Source organism: Dendropsophus ebraccatus, chromosome 1, assembly GCF_027789765.1.
Source record: "Dendropsophus ebraccatus isolate aDenEbr1 chromosome 1, aDenEbr1.pat, whole genome shotgun sequence".
NCBI classification, from domain to species: Eukaryota; Metazoa; Chordata; class Amphibia; order Anura; family Hylidae; genus Dendropsophus; species Dendropsophus ebraccatus.
Window position 1 is genome coordinate 50,546,521 of NC_091454.1, and position 19,083 is coordinate 50,565,603.

The 19,083-nt window shown below is 39.9% G+C and overlaps 1 protein-coding gene across 1 annotated transcript in view; it reads right to left on the bottom strand.

The window, feature by feature from the left end:
- Positions 1–19,083, bottom strand: part of TENM2 (teneurin transmembrane protein 2) — a 750,809-nt gene that overhangs the window by 397,673 nt on the left and 334,053 nt on the right. The window contains exon 4 of the mRNA XM_069970729.1: positions 3,279–3,389. Coding sequence (XP_069826830.1) covers positions 3,279–3,389 — 111 coding nt within the window. The remainder of the gene's footprint in view (positions 1–3,278; positions 3,390–19,083) is intronic.

Genomic DNA, 19,083 nt, shown 5'->3' on the forward strand with positions numbered 1-19,083 from the left:
TTCTCTTCAAACACAATTACTTTTTAAGAATAAATACATGATTTGCAATGCTCTGTGTTGAGAGAAAGACTGGCATGTTTGTGAGAGATATTTTGTTCACACAGTTTTAAAAGTGACAAATGTTCTAATAATTTTACTTCTATAGTTGCAGCAGAATGGCACCAAGCCATTTCCTTGCTGAAAAAGAATTCGTTTTAACATGGAAGATCAAGTGCTATAGCATGCACTGCACACTTTCCTATATAAAGACTCTGGCAGAATAATGGATCCAATTATGCCTTTATGGATAATAATAAAATTAATAAACAGTTTGCAAATAGGATATACAACTTGCGTAGGGAATGAAAATGTGCCAATACAATGTGCACGAATACATCAGATATAAAGAGGAAAGTATGTTATAGTTTATCTGATAATATCCAAAACTGGATATATTTCTGCAATAAACTTTTCTAAATAAAAGAATGGCAGCAACCTTTATTGCTTTCGTATTATTTAAAGCGACTTTGTACCCACAATCTGCCCCCCCATACCACTTGTACCTTCAGATAGCTGCTTTTAATCCAAGATCTATCCTGGGGTCCGTTCGGCAGGTGATGCAGTTATTGTCCTTAAATAAAACTTTTAAACTGGCAGCCCCGTGCCCAACGGCCGGGGCTTAGTTTGTGTATGCATTAGGCTGGCACTGTCCCTCCTCCCCGCCCTCCTCATCATTAGGAATGCTCCAGGCAGATTGTCTCCTATGCATCAGCTGTGTGAATACTGAACATGGGCTGGATCGTTAAGACACCTGTGCAAATGTTCAGCATGGAGAAAATGTTCCAGTGGCATTCCTAATGATGAAGAGGGTGGGGAGGAGGGATGGAGGGGTAATACAAAGTTAGGGCACAGATACTCTAACCCCCGGCCGTTGGGCACGGGGCTGCAAGTTTAAAAGTCGTTTTTTTAAGCCATTAACTGCATCACCTGCTGAACGGACCCCAGGACAGATCTTGGATTAAAAGCAGGTATCCGAAGGTACAAGTGGTTTGGGAGGGTCAGATTGTGGGTACAGAGTCACTTTAAAACTATCTTAAACTAATACAAACCTAACAAGGCACTCTGAAGTGTCTAAGCAATTAATGGATGAAAAATGGCCTCTACCACTCTATCCATACTATCCTCTCCCTGTCCTCTGAAGGCTCGGCCATGTTCCCTATGGTGAGGGGTAAGCTGCAGCAAGACTGCTCTGGTGGTGGCTTATCTCTCTGAGAACCATAACATTTGACCATAATAAATATGTGATTGTACTGCGTTTGGCAAAGGCCAGTGGTATTATCTAAACATTTTATGACAGAAAGGAAATGCTTAGCATAATATAGTTGTTCTCTTTGGAGCTATTGTTTGAACACTGTATGGTGATATTTTCCAGATTATATTTATCTATATTTTACTTTAATTTACTGATTTAAAGCATAATGGTACCCATTTTTTTAATTATCAGGGGTTGTGATTAGAGATGAGTGAACTTGTCAAAAGTGTGATTCGGCAGGTTCACCAAACTTTAATGTAAAGTTCGAGTTTGCGAAAAACAAAACTTTAGTGAGCCACTTCTTCTCTGGTCCAGTCCGGTCTCATTCTCTTCTCTGGTGAAGGCCCGCTCAGCCAATCACAGGCTGGCTGGAATGGGACTGCACCACGGTCTGTGTTTGGCTGAGCGTGCTGTCACTCTAGAGACAAGAGTGACAGCCCACTTAACCAATCATAGGCTGCAGAGCTGTCCCGTCCCAGCCAGCATGTGGTTGGCTAAGTGGGCCCTCACCGGAAGAAGCGACGGGACTGGAGTGGAGAGCTGCAAAAAGACACCAGGAAGAGTGGACAAGTAGGAATAACTTCTTTTTTTTTCTGAGATGTGCAGCCACTCTTCACGAACATGTCTGAACTTTGCAAAGAGTCCAATTCGGAAGTGAACCGAACTTTTTGCAAAGTTCGGTACAAATATGGATTAGGGTGGCTCGACTCATCTCTAGGTGTGATCACAAGCAGTTTTGCAATACACATTATACATGCGGTAAAACATGCTAATATTTGGTCTTTTCTCTGTTTAAAAAAAGAGACCAAACACAAGTCCCAGTCCTTTGTGCACTCAAGCAAGGAAAATCAACTATTCATCATGCAGATTGTATATAAACCGAGGGCAATTATATTATTAACTTATTCTAATATCATCTATGCAGGGTTACCAGGAGACAATGCTCTTTGTTATGCAATAATTCAGTCAGTATAATATCAGTGTGGTTACAGAGGTTTTAGTGCCGTGTCACAGAAGAGGTGACCATACAATGCAAGCACCCAAAGGATTCTCTGCTACTGCATGTGGACCTGCAGCAGCTGTACACATGCACAGTGAAGAGAGACACCTAGTGGCCATATGTATAATGTTCATTTAAACATTGAGGCTACGTTCGCACTACGTAAAAGTACGGGCATTGTTGCCATCGGCAACAACGGCCGTACTTAATGCGCCTGTGAACATTGCCTGTTTCTTTATGGGATCCCGGCCGGAGCGTATACACATCGTATGCGCTCCGGACGGGATCCGTGCGGCGCTGCAAATAACTGACATGTCAGTTTTCTGCAGCTGCAATTCAATGAATTGCGGCCGTAGGAAACCCTGTCAGTTCACAGAGTGAAGCGAGCGGCTCCAGGCTCTCGCTGCACTGTGTGCTATGGGAAGCTCTGATGCGGGCACGCGCTAATGCGCCCGCATCAGAGCTCTGCGGGCGGAAAGATCATCCGGCCGGAACTTAAGTACCAGAACGGCCGGTCCCTTCCGTAGTGTGAACATAGCCTGAAAATGTAACAAAAAAATTGAGAGAGTATAATGTAAAATTGTTGATGCCCTCTTTTTTTTTTTTTTGTGACCATGCCTCTTTAGGGTAATGTTTAGGTCTACATGGAGAAACAATACGTAGCTATATTTGCAGAATAATTTATGGTTGCATTTGAGCTTTTGTTTGTATTATTTATTGGATTTTTAGCTCCTGCATGGTAGTTCTATGTACTGTATACATCGTATAGCAGCATTTTATAGATTACCTATATGTAAACAGTTTGGGAACAAGCCCACAATCAATAGGGCTTATTAGGACTGTGTATGATAAATATTTTGTACATTTATTCACAGTATGTATAGTAGTAGTATATAGTAGTAATAGCATGGTCATTTAGGAGGAATGTTGGCCTGTTTCCAAAACTTAATATGATATTCATTATTACATTTGGTGCAACACATTTACCTCCCAGAAATCTTTGTTTTTTGTCTCCCTCCCTCAGCAGTGTAGAAGCCTCAGTTTGGAGGTAGAGTATATATGTCTCTCCATCTCCCTCTCTTTGTCCTTCTGCGAGTTCTGTTATAAAAAGAGATAAAATAATAAAAACACAAATAAACGATTCCCTGCTAAACCTTTATGTGTGCAGCTTATTCTCAATATTTTGTTGCTCCTTTTCCAGCTTTATATACAGTAGCTTTAACCCCATTTTATAACGTTGACGCCAATAAACTATGGTAGTGAATGTGATCTTTTGTCCCTTTCTTTGTATACACCAATCAGCCATCACATTAAAAAACCCTCTTTTTAATATACAGTAGTGTAGGTCCCTCTTATAAAACTCATATGTTCCAATATGCAGCCCCATATGCTCAAAGCTATGATGTACTGTGTAGTCTGACACCTTCTATCATAGCCAGCATTAACTTTTCACCAATCTGTGTTACAGTTGCTCATCTTTAGGACTGGACCAGATGGCCCAATCCTAACTGGTTGTTAAAATAACAGCACTTTACTGAACAATGGAGAAGCAGTGATTGTAAGACACTGGTGCAAGTGGGGAGCGTCTGGTCTTTTGCGCCACCCACCCCCACTCTTTGGCTAATATTTCAAGGTGAATTAACTGAGAGAGAGAGCAAAGTGATATCACTACACTGTCTCCTCCTCCTAAGGCATGTGACTGCCGGTGTATGAGTGCCACGCCTGGACCTAGATGTCTAGTGATCACTATTTTGGGTTAAAACATATGCACTTATGTATTTGGAAACCTAACCTTGAAGATTATTTGACTTTTGGATGCTGCTGGACTTTTTTCATTATAAGGCTATGTTCACACAGCATTTACCAGTGTCCATTGCATAGCAAGTGGCGCTGTTAAACTGCTGGCCGCTGGGTGCATTCAGGAAGTTCCTGCAGCCGATACGTCTGTATCGGCTGCAGGAACATTCTTTTTTAACATTGACTTGCAGGCACCATCGGGTGTACCCACAAATCAATTAGCCATTCACTTCAATGTAATGTGCGTCCGCCGCACATTACATTGTGTGAACAGCTATTATTTCCAGACGCTGTTCAGTGAACAGCGCCGGAAATAATAGGCAGGTACATTATTTTAACGCCTGTTCTAAAGAACGGACGTCAACATAACGATGTGTGAACACAGCGGGCGGCATTGCATTGACTGTAAAGTACAGTAAAGAATGGATACTGATTCCATTGTAATCAGCGTCCGTTCTTTACTGAAAAATTACCTTGTGTGAACATACCATAAGTCACCAAGATACTTATTCTTGCCCATTGCCCATTGTGCCTGTCAACTTGACTTGACTGTTGACTTTCTGCTTATGATGTCCCCTACAGTACTTGACAGGAACCATTGTTGTATTAAAGGGGTAGTGCGACGTTTAACTTTTATTCACTAAAAAATACACATTACAAAGTTATACAACTTTGTATTGTGTGTTATTTAAGTGAATGGCCCCATTCCCTGTGTTCCCCCCACCCATCTTGTGTCAAAGGGGGCAATTCACTTAAATAACACACATTACAAAGTTGTATAACTTTGTAATGTGTGTTATTTAGTTAATAAAAGTTAAACGCCACACTACTCCTTTAATGACAATTAATGGTATGATATTTACTTCACTTGTCTGTAATTTTAATCTTATGGCTGATCAGTAAATAATACTGTATATGTAGGTATATCATTGTGGTCATGAAAGGTAAATTCATAAATAATATATTTACTTGATGAATACTCAATGAAATAAAAAAGGATGCAGTCATTATACTGAGGGAAGAAATGGTAATATGCACTTCTGAAACCTTACAGAGCTTTCTGCATTTTCTTTAACTTCTCAATTTTCATTAATACATTTACATGAACAGTTTCTTTGCAAAGTTTATGGGAAATATTTTTGCAGCAGAATGACATTAAAAAAACAATTAACTGGCACATTCTACATACTTAAATATGAATCAACTTGGAATTGCTAATGAACCAGTAAAGTTAAATAGAGCTCTCTGTGTTCTTCATTTAAATGTATAAAAGCTATAGACCAGACAAACAAAATAAAGCCATCATAATATGCTAATGTGAAGACACATAACCATAAGTAACCATTGTGAACCATCATCCTATGACAAGACAAGCATATGCAGCAGCTAAACACCGAGAAGCCAAAATTCCTCTCTATGGATCAAGGCAGAAAATCTACTTCAAAACCTCTTTCCACGAGAAAGCTACAAGCATATTCACCATTTCATTAAAAAAAAAAAAAAAATCAGCTTGGTGTGTTTTTTTTTTTTTTTCCCCCCCAAATCAGAATAAACATCTGGATGGTATTCCTACAGGCATATCAATAATAGTTTGAGTATTTCAATTTGTTTAAAAAGTGTTTGATTGAAGCTCCGGGAAATCTAACATGCTGTTGTAGAGTTTAATAGGAAAGAGAGAGGGTAATCTTTTGCATGTTTTTAGAATCTCCATCGAGATTCTACACCACCCGTATCTTCTGCAAAATATTAACGCCAGCATAAAATATTCATAAGAATAGAAATATTAGTGCTTGGGGAGACCAAAATAGGATAGAACATGGAATGAGATGTGCATTTCATTACCATTTACTGCCAATGTTACAACATGGAAATACCAATTAGAACCCTCTTCCGCTTGGTCAAGGTATAGGTGGAAGGGTTTAACATATAGTTCAATGGTTTATAGACTAGAGCGTCATTCTGTGATCCTGTAAGTCCAATAATTATTGCTGCCAAATGCTTGTTAAATGAGTTTTCACCAGTGCTGCAGTATGTTCATGACAGTAAGAACGGGTATTGCTATTGAAAAATAAAAAAAAATGTGGTGATTTGTGTATGTATACGGGAGGGGTGGGGGTTGGTCAGTAATTAACCCCTTCAAGCCCCAAATTACGTTTTTTGTTTATTTTTTCTTGGTACTATAACGTTTTAATTTTTTTTCCTGACACAATTGTATGAGGACTTATTATTTGTGACACAAGTCTTACTAGTACTCCTCATCCCTTGGAGTATGAAGGCGTAAAAATCCATCACATCTGATAGGGTAGTTAGGGTGCCTTTGTAGACCAGCAGACGTTAGTATGAAGTGCATGGGGCCTTTAGAAAAGAAGAGCTGCTATGTACACATCATGCTTCCACTGTACACTTAGGGGCACATCCATCAATGTGCGCCCCTGACATACGTTACTAAAAGGACACAAGTTTTTGCCTTTCCCATTGCATATACCAGATGTAAGCCCTGCTCACCTAACAGGTGCACAGCAAGGCGGAAACAGGAGAAGCAAGGCGGAAACAGGCAGAAACCATGGCAGAAATTTACACCTGCAGAAGATAAGTACTGGAAGACTGAAAATTCAACTACAAATCTATGGGACTTTCTGGGACCAGTTGATTTGAAAGAAAAAAAAAAATATTCGCTTGAGTGCTCCTTTAAGTATAATGGATCTAACACAGTCAGCTACTGACTACGTTGTGTCCTTTTTCCAAGTTCATTTTGTGAGACTGGAAAGTATGGTCTGCTGCTCACTAGTTGACTTTACTGAGAGTATTAAAGTCAATGATTTAGCAGCCAGCACATTATACATTAGTAACCTTTTTTGACAGATTCCCAATGTATACACCACAGAACAGGTGACGTGCACACAGCCTTATACAGGTGAGATACCTTTTATCTGACAGGTAGCTTTTGCTCTAAACTTTAAAAACCTGCCTAAGTTCCCATTTTCTTTTTACATACACCCAAACATTTCCATCAAGCATGTAAATGTTAAACAAAATGTTAACTACACTTATATTTGCTGGAGGCAAGTAGATGTTCTGTGTGCATGTGCAGTTTTATTTCTTTGCAGACAAGTTCCACAACCCTGTGAAGAAGTTTGGAAGCTGCCGCTCCAGCCTGTACTTTCTGTACTTTCATAGACGGAATTGTGAGCTTTTAATTTATTATTTATACAAAAAGGATAATAATGCTGCCCTCTACTGAGCTATGTAAAACAGCAATATTCTTGATTTACCGTCCACTAAACATGATCTGTGTCTGGACATTTGTTGCAGGTCAATACATTTATCTGAGGCATCAAGTGACCTGTTAGTCTGCTAAAAAAGGTCACAGGCTTTGATATCTCAGGAGGCATTTCAAAGTCATCCAATTGCTTGGCTCTTGCACCAGCATGACAAATGCACACATCGAGTATTAACTCAATGGCTGTATGATGTCTGAGACCAAAGAGAAGAATATGTATTCAACAGCATTTAATTGCTGAATTGAAAGGAATCAAGCTAAGCAGTCTAAGAAATGTTAACATGACAGATTTCCTACCGAGTGGGCGAGCAATTTTGGCCAGGCGGAGATAGATATCGAGGAGATATGTTATTTATTCATTTTTGTAGTGATTTTGCAAATTTTTTGTATATTAATACATACATATTAAAACCTTCTCCCAGAGTGTGGTAAATTTTATTTCCATTTTGTAATGTCAGTACATACTGTATTTTTCGGATTATAAGGCGCACCGGACTATAAGGCGCACCTTCAATTTTAGCCTGCTAAGCCATCTAGGTTCATATATAAGGCGCACCGGACTATAAGGTGCACCGCATTATAGTGTATAAGTTTGAACAAACGAAAAACGTAAGTCACCTGCTGATCACAGTACTTACTGAGGCTCCTTACTATGTCACCTGCTGATCACAGTACTGTATTTACTGAAGCTCCTTACTATGTCACAGTACTGAGGCTCCTAACTATGGTGGCCGTAATGCACCATGCAGGATAGGCAGAATTCTGCCAGCGAGTCCTGTTGGCAAAATTCTGCATGGAGCATTGTGGCCACCATAGTTAGGAGCCTCAGTACAGTACAGTGTTGCTCTATAACCTCCGGCCACTAGGTGGCCCTATTGAATGAAAGTCTATGCCTGAAGCCTATGCCTGAACCTGTATCCGGGCTGCAGAGAGTAGGGAGAGCGGGACAGCAGGAGAGCGGTACAGCGCTACAACGGGAGAGCAGTACAGCGCTACAGCGGGAGAACAGGACAGCAGGACAGGCTTGCGGAGCCATGGGCCGGGAGTCCAGGTGAGGGAGCGCTGCGCTGTGCTGTGTGGCGGGGAGATGTGAGCTCAGCAGCCTATCTGCGCCATGGAGGCCGGAGCTGTCCCGGTCCATATATAAGGCGCACTGGACTATAAGGCGCACTTACAATTTCTTAGAAAATCATAGTATTTTAAGCGCGCCTTATAGTCCAAAAATACAGTAAATACCCATTCCAGTGCCCTCCACCAGTTATGTGAAGAAAATACTAATCATTTGTAGTTCTCTGTCTGAGATTTTACTTTATAAATGAACGTGAGTCGAGGAAAAAAAAAAAAAAAAAAAGAAACTTCTTTATGAACACAACAAAGCATCTGTGTGCTTAAATATGGTGATATTATCAATTTCCTTCCAAAGAAACTCATGCAGGGAAAAGCATTATGATAAGTCTCTATGTGACGTCTTTTATGCCTTGTGCAACCCTATATTATCCGACACATCTGTAAATAAATGTATTCCAAATTATTTTCAGATTTGTATCACTAACAACATGTGAAATCAATTCTTCATATTTAGCACTGCTGCTGGGAAAACCAGAGGTTTAATGCTCTGCTAAATATTACCTATATGGAAGGTAAATTGTATGCTAAAGTAGAAAGCCCTATGTAGAAATACAAACCCATAGCTGCAATATTTGGGCACTACATGTCATTCAAGATGAGGAGATATTCATCAACCAGCCACAATATTAAAACCAGGTGGTTAACATAAATACTATGACTGGATCTATTAGCCAGCAAGTGAACAGTCAGTTCTTGAGGTTAATTAAAAACCCATAGACAAAGTATATTAGACAGTATAAAGGAGTTAAACAGGGTAGCTTCTTTCTTTGTCCTCTGGTTACAGCTACAATATAACTGAGCTGCAGCACCACACAGAAACCAAGGACAAGAGTAACACTGTTTCTGGAAGGCAGCTATGTTTTGCTAATCATGGATAACCCTTTTAGGAATGCACACACATTTAACAGTATCCTCGGCTCTTTAAAAATTTTGCATAATTTAGACTGTCTAGTTTAAGTTTACACTATGTATGAGTAGGCTTAGGTTTATGTCAAAATATGTGCCAAAAACTGGTCCCGCTCAGCCAATCAGTGTGTTGCCCTGCCGCAGCACACTGATTGGCTGAGCGAGATGTGTAGACAAGAACCCCCCGAAGCAAGCCAGATTGCAGAGTAGGTAATGTATTTGCTCCGGCCGGTGGGGAGTTAACAGGGCAGTCTCCCTTCATACTTGCAGCAGGATGTCAATCCTACCACGAGTATGTCTGCCCAGAGAGATTACAGGGCAGGTATTTGCAGCGGATCTTGCTGCGGATCAGTGGTGTGTTTGTACCCTTAAAAGAGAAACTATGGCTACTTTCCAATAGGTTCAACATCCTTGCCAAGCAAGGGGCTAAATGTCTGAATAGTGTTTAAAACACTGAAAATTTGTCAGCACTTTTTTTGGTCCAAATTTTTTTACATTCTTGCTGCAGGCAGTTACTACTAGCACCTAACCCCCAAAGTGTTCGAAGCTGATTAAACTGGGCCTAACAATCTGAGCTACATCAACTAAAAAGACTCGATAACTGGGGAGAGCATTTTTAAAATGACAGGTCATAAGGGGACAACCAGTGAACCAGCTCCAGACTCATCAATGTGCCTAAAGAGTGGAGGCTAGTATGCTTCGTCAAATCCTACACAAGAGATACTGTAGCACAAATTGCTGGAAATGATAGAATGGTGTCTAAGTATACAGTGCAAACCAGTCAGGTGCCCATGTTGACCTGGGTACTATTGAAATTGTCTAGAGTGGCTACCGGAGCATCAAAACTCGACCACACAACAATAAAAAAAAAAAGGTAGACTAGTCTGATGAATGTAGATACTTTTTTTTTAACTTATACGGACTGTTGGGCACCCGTATGCCTCTAACCTGAAAAAGAGATGACACCAGAAATCACAATGAAAAGAAAAAAGTCAGTAAAAGCATTGTTCTTGCTAGGGAACATTGAGTCCTGGCATTCATGTGGATGTTACTTTGACATGTATCTGCTAACTAAACATGGTCAACCTTTCATGACAGCAGTATACCTAAAGGTATATGCACACAGAGTAAATGTGGTGGATAACTCAGAGAATTCCGCAACTCATCCCCGCGCGCTCCTCCTTGGCTCTTTGTCCGTCCCAAAGACTCCATTCTATGGTCAGGCGGATTCTGCTGTCGGCTCGTTATTTACTCTGTGTGCATATATTCTAATAGCAGGGACCTTTTTAATCAGAATCTGAATTTTTATTCAGTTGTTCTATAATAGAGCACTAAAGGGACCAAGTGTTGGCTTGACCTCCAAATTCTCAAAATCTCTATTGAATTGAGTACTGTATGTATAGGACGGCTGAAAATATGCTGCTAACGTCTTAGTGCCACATAACACAGGTCACCTTTTCTAATTGGACAATACAGCATCTCGTCTTTAATACAGATATACGGTATGTGTTTTTTATATGTGTAAAAGCCGATAACTACAAAAAATGTACTCATACAAATTGATTTAGGAGCCTATTACAGTCTCACTCTCAGCCCAGGAAAGCATCAAGAGGAACAATGCAAAGCCTTCGCTTCCTGCAAGATCAGAATTTCTTGAGTTAGGTCAGAGAAGGAAGCATTGCCCACTGTACTCTGTGGGATTAATTTCTACTTAGGAATTTTACCTCTGACCTGCAATGAGTACACTGTCAAAACCCATTAATAGTGAAGCCATCTGAAAAATGACAAGCTTGGCCTTTCATTAAAGTTGACAAGCTGGTGAACCTGCTTGTTTTAGCAGAAGTACACAGCATTTGTGATATTACACAGTGTGCATCCCCCCCCCCCCTTCCCAAAGACACCACGTCTAAGGCCAGATACAATATGTTCAGGCATTCATACAAACATAATAGCAACAGACAAACTGGTAAAGTGGTAATAAATTACAAGGAATAAAATGCATCGCCCCCTCCCCTCACTTCCAATAATGTATTTTCACAAAACCTTTACCTTGGCAGCTCAATATAAGCAACGTTAGACTCAGCAAACTAGATTTTGCCTTCTGGCATGCATCACATTGAAGTCTTTAGGCTTTATTGTATCAGAAATGTCACCCGGCTATCTTTAGAAGACTTGCCTGCTTTAAACTACAAACATTTGTGATGTTTAACACAGGAAGTGAAGCAACACAGATTGGTGCTTTTAGGAAGCGTGGCTGCAGAGCCATTATTGATTTGTAATGCAATATGCTGGGTTCATCTTTCCTTTCCACCATCAAAGGCTGTTTAACCAATCACATTATTGCAAAACAATTAGTATAATAGGACAGTGATGGCTCCTATAATTTTTCCTGGCCTAGAAATTGCAAGCTTGACAATATTTATCTTTATCCTAGATTAACTAAACAATAGGAGAATTAGAGCATTGTGTGATGAATGTAAACATTGGGCTTCACCGTATCATAGGAATTCATTAGGAAGTAATGAAGTGCTGTAATTGGCTCTGGCAAATAAATGAACTCTTCAGGCATTTATCATCACTTCTTATATGCACTATGTATTTTTGTGTATATATCATATCGGGATATTTGCATACTGTACTGGGCAAAAGTTTAGGGAAGGTGTGGAATAAATAAGACATCTTCAAAGATTTAAGCGTTAAGAGCATACATGCAAAGTGAATGAACAGAAGAGAAATCTAAATCGGATTGATAGATCTTTAGAACACCGTGAATTTTTCTACATATCGCACAGAATTTTTGAAGGAACTTGGGAGAGAAGTTATTCCAGACATCTAGGAGATCTGTGCTTATTGAAGTCCTTCTGTCTATGTGATTCCAGACAGATTGGAAGATGTTGAGATCATTACTTCCAGGACTTCCTGAAGCGAATCCGATGGCTCCCTGGTATCAGACGGCTCCCCACTTTCAGCATCTTTTCTACACCTACCTAAAACCTTTGCTCAGTACTGTATGTATGAGCCTACTGAAAAAGATTCTTCAAATTATGCCATTCATAGAGTCAATTATAGAATGCATGACGTGGATAGGTTACAACCTGGTCACATAAGCATAAATGAAAAAGAGGGAGACAAAAGAATAGTACAGATTGTTCTGGGGATAGGCAACAAGATGATACTGCACTGTATATGGTCTACATGTGTTATCATGAGACTCCTAGTTTTCTCAGATCTGGCAGCAGGGCCGACGTCAGCATAGGGCTTACCTGGACAAGTAGAGGGAGAAGACTGAGCTGTAAATGCAGCGTGTCAGTGTCTTAGTGTGTCTGTGTCAGTCAGTCAGTGGCAGTCAGTTGTCCAAGGGCCAGCAAAAACCTGAAGCCGCTCCTGCCTGGTAGGCTTTAATATCAGATGAACCCTATGTGTGGTAATAGGCAAATGTAGCTGTCCTTGGAATTCAATAAAATCAAGGGCCAAATCTGTAATGTCTTTACTGTGAAGTGTCTGTGAGCCCAACAAAGGCCCAACCCTTATAGGATGCCAGCAATCTGTCAGGGTGGCCATACAACAAATATCATTTTAGAAGTTGGACTATGGCGCAGTTTGCAATAAAAAGGACAATACCACTGTACTTATTTAGCACAAGTGCTTGTTCACTTTGTAGTATTCTCTTCTTCCGTCTTTGCTATCACTCATAACCTATAGTTCATCTTTGAATTACAAGGAAAATTGACCAGCTTTTGATATATCTAGCATCCATTCAGAGCCATAAATAATACAGTATAAATTGAAAGAAGGAAAGCTTTTAAAACTATTCTATTGCAGAAATATTTCTCCTCTAGGGCAAGTATTCAAGCATGACCACCGCAAGGAGTGAAAATCCATACTTTCCCTACCTTGTTTAGTGCGCTGCATAGTAGGACAATGTACACTGGCTGAACAGACACATATTGTAAAGACATTCTGAAAGAACGACATGAAATTCGCTGCAGGAAAGAATAATACATTCTAACAAAGCAACACTCTCTGATCTCCTCGGGATAAGATTATATTCTTCTCACAGCTTTGGAGGTCAGAACCACGTCCTGTTTGGAAGACTTAAATAAATGCATGTTTCTGGGAAAAAAATAAAATGGGAGACGCTTATGCAATCTATATATTGTATATTGTTCGCAAATCCATGCTAGTGTTACATAATGCCTATAAGTGTTCTTCTATAACAACTAACAAGTATCTAGATGCACAGAAATGATTACACAGGACTGGGCTGTATTGTTCCGCTCTCAGTTGTAATTTATTTATAGGAAATCCGTTGTGTAGGAGCCAGAATGAAAAGGGATTTAATGTCATCACATGCTTACAAAACATGGTGTAATAACCTATAAATATCATTAGCACTCATGCCATAATGGATGGTAATTTTTGCAGATATCTGAATATCTGCAGGGTAACTGTGATATGTAGCACTTGTCTCACCACAGAGCAATGGAATCTGATTACTATTTGCTGAGGTAATCCTTCTTTTATACATACATACAAATATCCGGGTTAATGTGTCACGATAAGGTGGCGTGTCAAGCCAAACTGATAACATAAAGATTATATTATTATTAGAATATAGTTATTATTAATAAGAATATTATTATTATATTTTTTATCGAAACAGTAGTAGATGCTTGGAACCACCTTGAAGCAGATGTGGTTGATAAATCTGCAGGAACCGAATGTAAACTTGCCTGGGAAAAACATTTCTATCCAAACATAACAAAAGAAACACTAAGACATGAGCGTAACTTGAGCGTACCCAAGTCCGTCCAAATCCGAAAGTCTCTGCATTTGATTAGCAGTGATTGAAGGAGTTGGATGCAGCCCAAGGCTGACAAAAAAAAAAAACATGGATACAGCTGATAGCTGTACCCATGTTTTCAGGACTCCATAGTGCTGCATCCAACTTTTTCAGGTAATCAAATGCCGGGACTTCCGGGTTCGGACAGAATTGAGCATGCTCGAGGTACGCTCAACTCTAAAAATAATATAGGGGAAGACAACTATCTTCTATGTTTCTATATTCAATCTGATGTTTAGGGGATATTTCTAAGCATGTCCAAGGTTAAAGAAGCGAGGCTACAGAATGTACCCCCCATCCTCCCATTGATGTGTATAATATTGATATATTCTATTTCTGCTCAGTCCTGTTTCTGGGTTTGGCTTCTCCGAACTCAAATGCTCAGCATTTAACTCCCCGCATCTGGAGAAGGTGGATGCAGCCCAAGGGCTACCTGGAAAACATGGATACAGTCTATGGCTATGTTCATATAATGTCAAGAAAAGAGTCCACCCTTTCTACTTAAAAATATGTCCATTATAGACACAATTTAATTGACATCAATGCAATGTTTTAAAGCCAATGGAATGACGGATGTCCGATGCACAAAGTGTATAAAATGATGGACACATTTCTACACTGACATAAAAATAATGTTCATGACAATTATTTCCGGATGTCTTTTGTAAACAAGGGACAGATTTTCTTTTTTTACCGTCCTTTCAATATTTATACTATTAAATTCAATGGACTTTTAAATTAAAGACACCTCCAAAGGCCAATTAGTCCTCCTAAATAAAATAATGTATCACCAGCCATCACTGCATGGTTGGGCAGCCAAACAGCGAAATGACAGATGTCATTTTTTCTTTTCAAAAATAGATAGGAAAAAACGTAGTGGGAACATAGCCTATGGCTGTGTCCAGGTTTTCTAGAACTCCCTAGAGAAGTGTTCAGCTTCTCCAGACATGGGGAGTTTAATGCCAAGCGTTGTATAAGACTAGTCTTGACAAAACTTTGCATGTTTCATAAATACCCAAAATATAAGAAAAGTGCAATAAAAACTGCACCAGAAATGGTAACAAAAAAAAAAGAAGACAAAAAAAAAAGGAAAATAGCAGGAAAATGCCAAAAAATAACTCTTATAAAAATACCATTAGGGTCACAACAATCAATTGTATTTTGCATTGATATTCTAAACAAAACCTAGCTCTTTTATATTATACAGTATATATATATATATATATATATATATATATATATATATATATATAGTATAATTACTACCAAGACCAAGAATATTTCCTGGTGCATCGAATAAAATAAATGATGTAGAACAGATTAATAAATGAGTCAGCGTGCCTTTAATGCTGTAGGATCCTTTTCAGTCAGGTAGTAAAATATAACATTCATACTATTATTAGAAATCCTTGGTCTAGCAGTTGTTTTCTGGGTGTGGGATTCTGTCCATGGGAATCTAAATTATTGGAATGAGACAACTGCAGGAAATAATTCAACTTAATAGCTTTAGAAACATTATGCACTTTAGTAGGCAGCACCGTGAACCAGGAACTAAGTTTATCAAACAGCAGGACAGCTTTGCCCAGTGGCAAACACTTCTCAATCTATACAACTCTCCACAGAGCAAAAGGGTCCCATTTCACTCATCACTATCATTCTCATTAAGAGAACATTGGAGATCCCCTGCCATGTTAATAACAGCAGCACACTCTTGATGGTGTTAAGTGGTATAAACTACCTGCCCAATGAACCTTGTCATCTACCCACCTTACATTAAATACCCCATGCTGGTAATGTGGTTTACATGGCTAATAAATGTGCTCTGCTCCTCGGGTTCTTTTTGATAAAAATCATTCATTTCAGCCACTGAGTGTAAATTGTGATTAAGGTAATATGCTTTTTATGTGCTGGCAGAAGTGCTTACATTTTCATTAGTGAGCATGATAGACTCGTAAGCTCCAAAAACTAAGGATAAAACAAAGAAAAATGCCGTGTGGATTCACTACATTCTGCTTCAATAAAATATCAAGCAAAACAAGTAAAAGTACACATTAGGAGGTAACAAAATAGCTAACATATAAAGGGTGATAAATAAAAGGTAAATATAAAAAGTAGCAAATGCTACATAAGGACAGGTTTCTTTTTTTTTTTTTCTTCAAGCAGAAGATCTTTTAGTTTAACAATTTGTACAAATGCACAATTTTTGTGCAAGTGAATGTACCAGCAGATTTTCATATGGATATTACAGCAGTTAAAGGGGTAGTGTGGCTGTAAGGAATTATTCACAGAATAACACACATTACAAAGTTATACAACTTTGTAATGTATGTTATGTCTGTGAATGGCCCACTTCCCCGTGTACCACCACCCCCACCCGTGTACCCGGAAGTGTGGTGCGCTATACATACCTGTCACGTGCCGACTCGTCTCCGATCTTCAGTCATTGAAGTCATCTTCAGACGGCCGGGCGAATCCTTCCGACCTTCCTGAGTGCCGGCCGCCCTCTGCCGTGTCATCGGCTGCTCAGCCACGATCGTCTGAGCACAGTTTGGCTCAGCCAATCCCGGCTGAGCAGCTGATGACACAGCCGCGTCATTGGCTGCTCAGCCGCGATTGGCTGAGCACAGTTATGCTCAGCCAATCGCGGCTGAGCAGCCGATGACGCGGCAGATGGGGGCCGGCACTCGGGACGGTCGGAGGGATTCGGCCCGGCCGTCCGAAGATGACTTCAATGACTGAAGATCGGAGACGAGTCGGCACGTGACAGGTATGTATAGCGCACCACACTTCCGGGTACACGGGTGGGGGTGGTGGGACACGGGGAAGGGGGCCATTCACAGACATAACGTACATTACAAAGTTGTATAACTTTGTAATGTGTGTTATTTTGTGAATAATTTTTTACCGCCGCACTACCCCTTTAAGCCAGAGCTGTGGTCCTTTTTTTAGAACCATGGCCCGGCTTCCCCGCACCGGCGCCGTTCTATGTGAAGTTTTAAAAGCGAATGTACTGCTGGTACATTCACTTTAAGCCTATGTTCACACAACTTAAAAAATAGAGAAAAGGCGGCAACTTTTGCTATTTAAAATAACATCAGTAATTGCCGCGATTTAACTGACTGCTATGTAATGCATTAAAGTCAATGGAAAGACCGATGTCCAATGCACACAATGTACTGAATAACGAATGTTATTGCTGTGCCGATGTTATCAAACTTATGATCATGACAATTATTTTCGGATGTCTTTTGCAAACAGCAGACATTTCTTATTAGTTGTTCACACACAGTTTTTCTTTTGTCACTGGGGAGGCCAGACAGCTAAATGACGTCCGCTATCAAGTATGCAAAGCCTAAGGCTACAAAAAAACTGATGTGCTTTGATCTGTTTTTTTTTTTTATTAGAATCAATGGAAAGCGTATCAAAATGGATGCACACAAATGCATCTGTTTTTCCATCTGTTTTCCATCCGTTTTTTTTTTTGTTAAAATGGATTTAAAAAACATTGTGTAAACCCAGTCCAATAGAAAGAGAACAGTTTATACATAAGTAATTTATCTGCTTTTTCCCATGGTTGATTTATTCCCCTGTCACACATGGGATCATAAAAGCAAAGCAACTCTGCAACTTTTTCTACCCTAAGGCTTCATTACAGCACGGCGTTGGGCAGGGGAGGACTCCGTTACCGGCATTCCACTGGAATCAGTGGTTAGGTATGCACATCCTGTTTCATTCTTTCAATGCTGCTGTTTTACTCCACTCAAAGGACTGCTGGGGATCCTACTGATCTGGATATTCTTCCCTGGCCTCTGTATTGGGCATAACTTATGCCCATATAATAAGGCAATGTTCACACACTGTAAAATAGAGGTAAAATATGGCCATAATTTAATATAATAATGCACTGCATTTAAGTCGATGGGAAATAAGCTAGGAGTGCACACACCATGGGGAACATTTAGTATCAGGCTAAAATGCGAATATTTTATGTGCATCAGGTCCCTTTGTGCCGCTTGAGTCAAAGGGGCAGAAAGGGGCAGAACTGGGTGTGTGGCTACCCGCAGAGGAGGGGTGCATTCTCTGCGTGCAATGCATTTAACATTTTTCGACTGGAAAATGTTGGCATAGATTTCACTTTGTCTGCATGAAGGGGCTCTGGTGTGCACGGGATTAATGTAGACGCATTGCGCCTCTACATCAATCCTCAAACCTCGGCGCTGCAGGGACATTTTAAAGCCGGGTTTAAAAAATGACGGACGTAATAAATGTCCCCCCTATGTGTCAGTACAGTACAGAATTCCATTCTGCAGCACACTGTGTGTATTTACAGACCGTGTACAGAACGTGTGACTGCCCCCTATGACCAGTGTTAACTAATTTAGTACTCTAATAAATCTAAGGTACACCAATTCAATTCATATACATAAAACACAGACTGAACATAGACTTTATAGACAGACTTTACAATTAGTATTGTTACTTATATGTATCCATACAGCATTGCCCCAAGAGCTTATCTTGAGAACTGAATTGATGTAGATTTATTAACGGTAAAGTTAAATGCATTCAATCCAATCAGCTAATAAACACTGACAATACTAATTGTTTTCTTGGACTAATAGCAAGTGCATTTACACCAATTCCTAAGCACACACCTATTTGCATTTACAAGCAGAAGTGATTTGGGGGAGGACAGGCATGGCAGAAAGAAATTCCCGCTGCTGTCTCCAGAATCCTGTCAGTGGAGAATGGGGTTGCCATGACAGCTTCCACACATCAAGGTGGGGAAAGCAGCTGGTGGGAATTAGATTTCCAGGCATTTGCTCTGCCCTATTAGC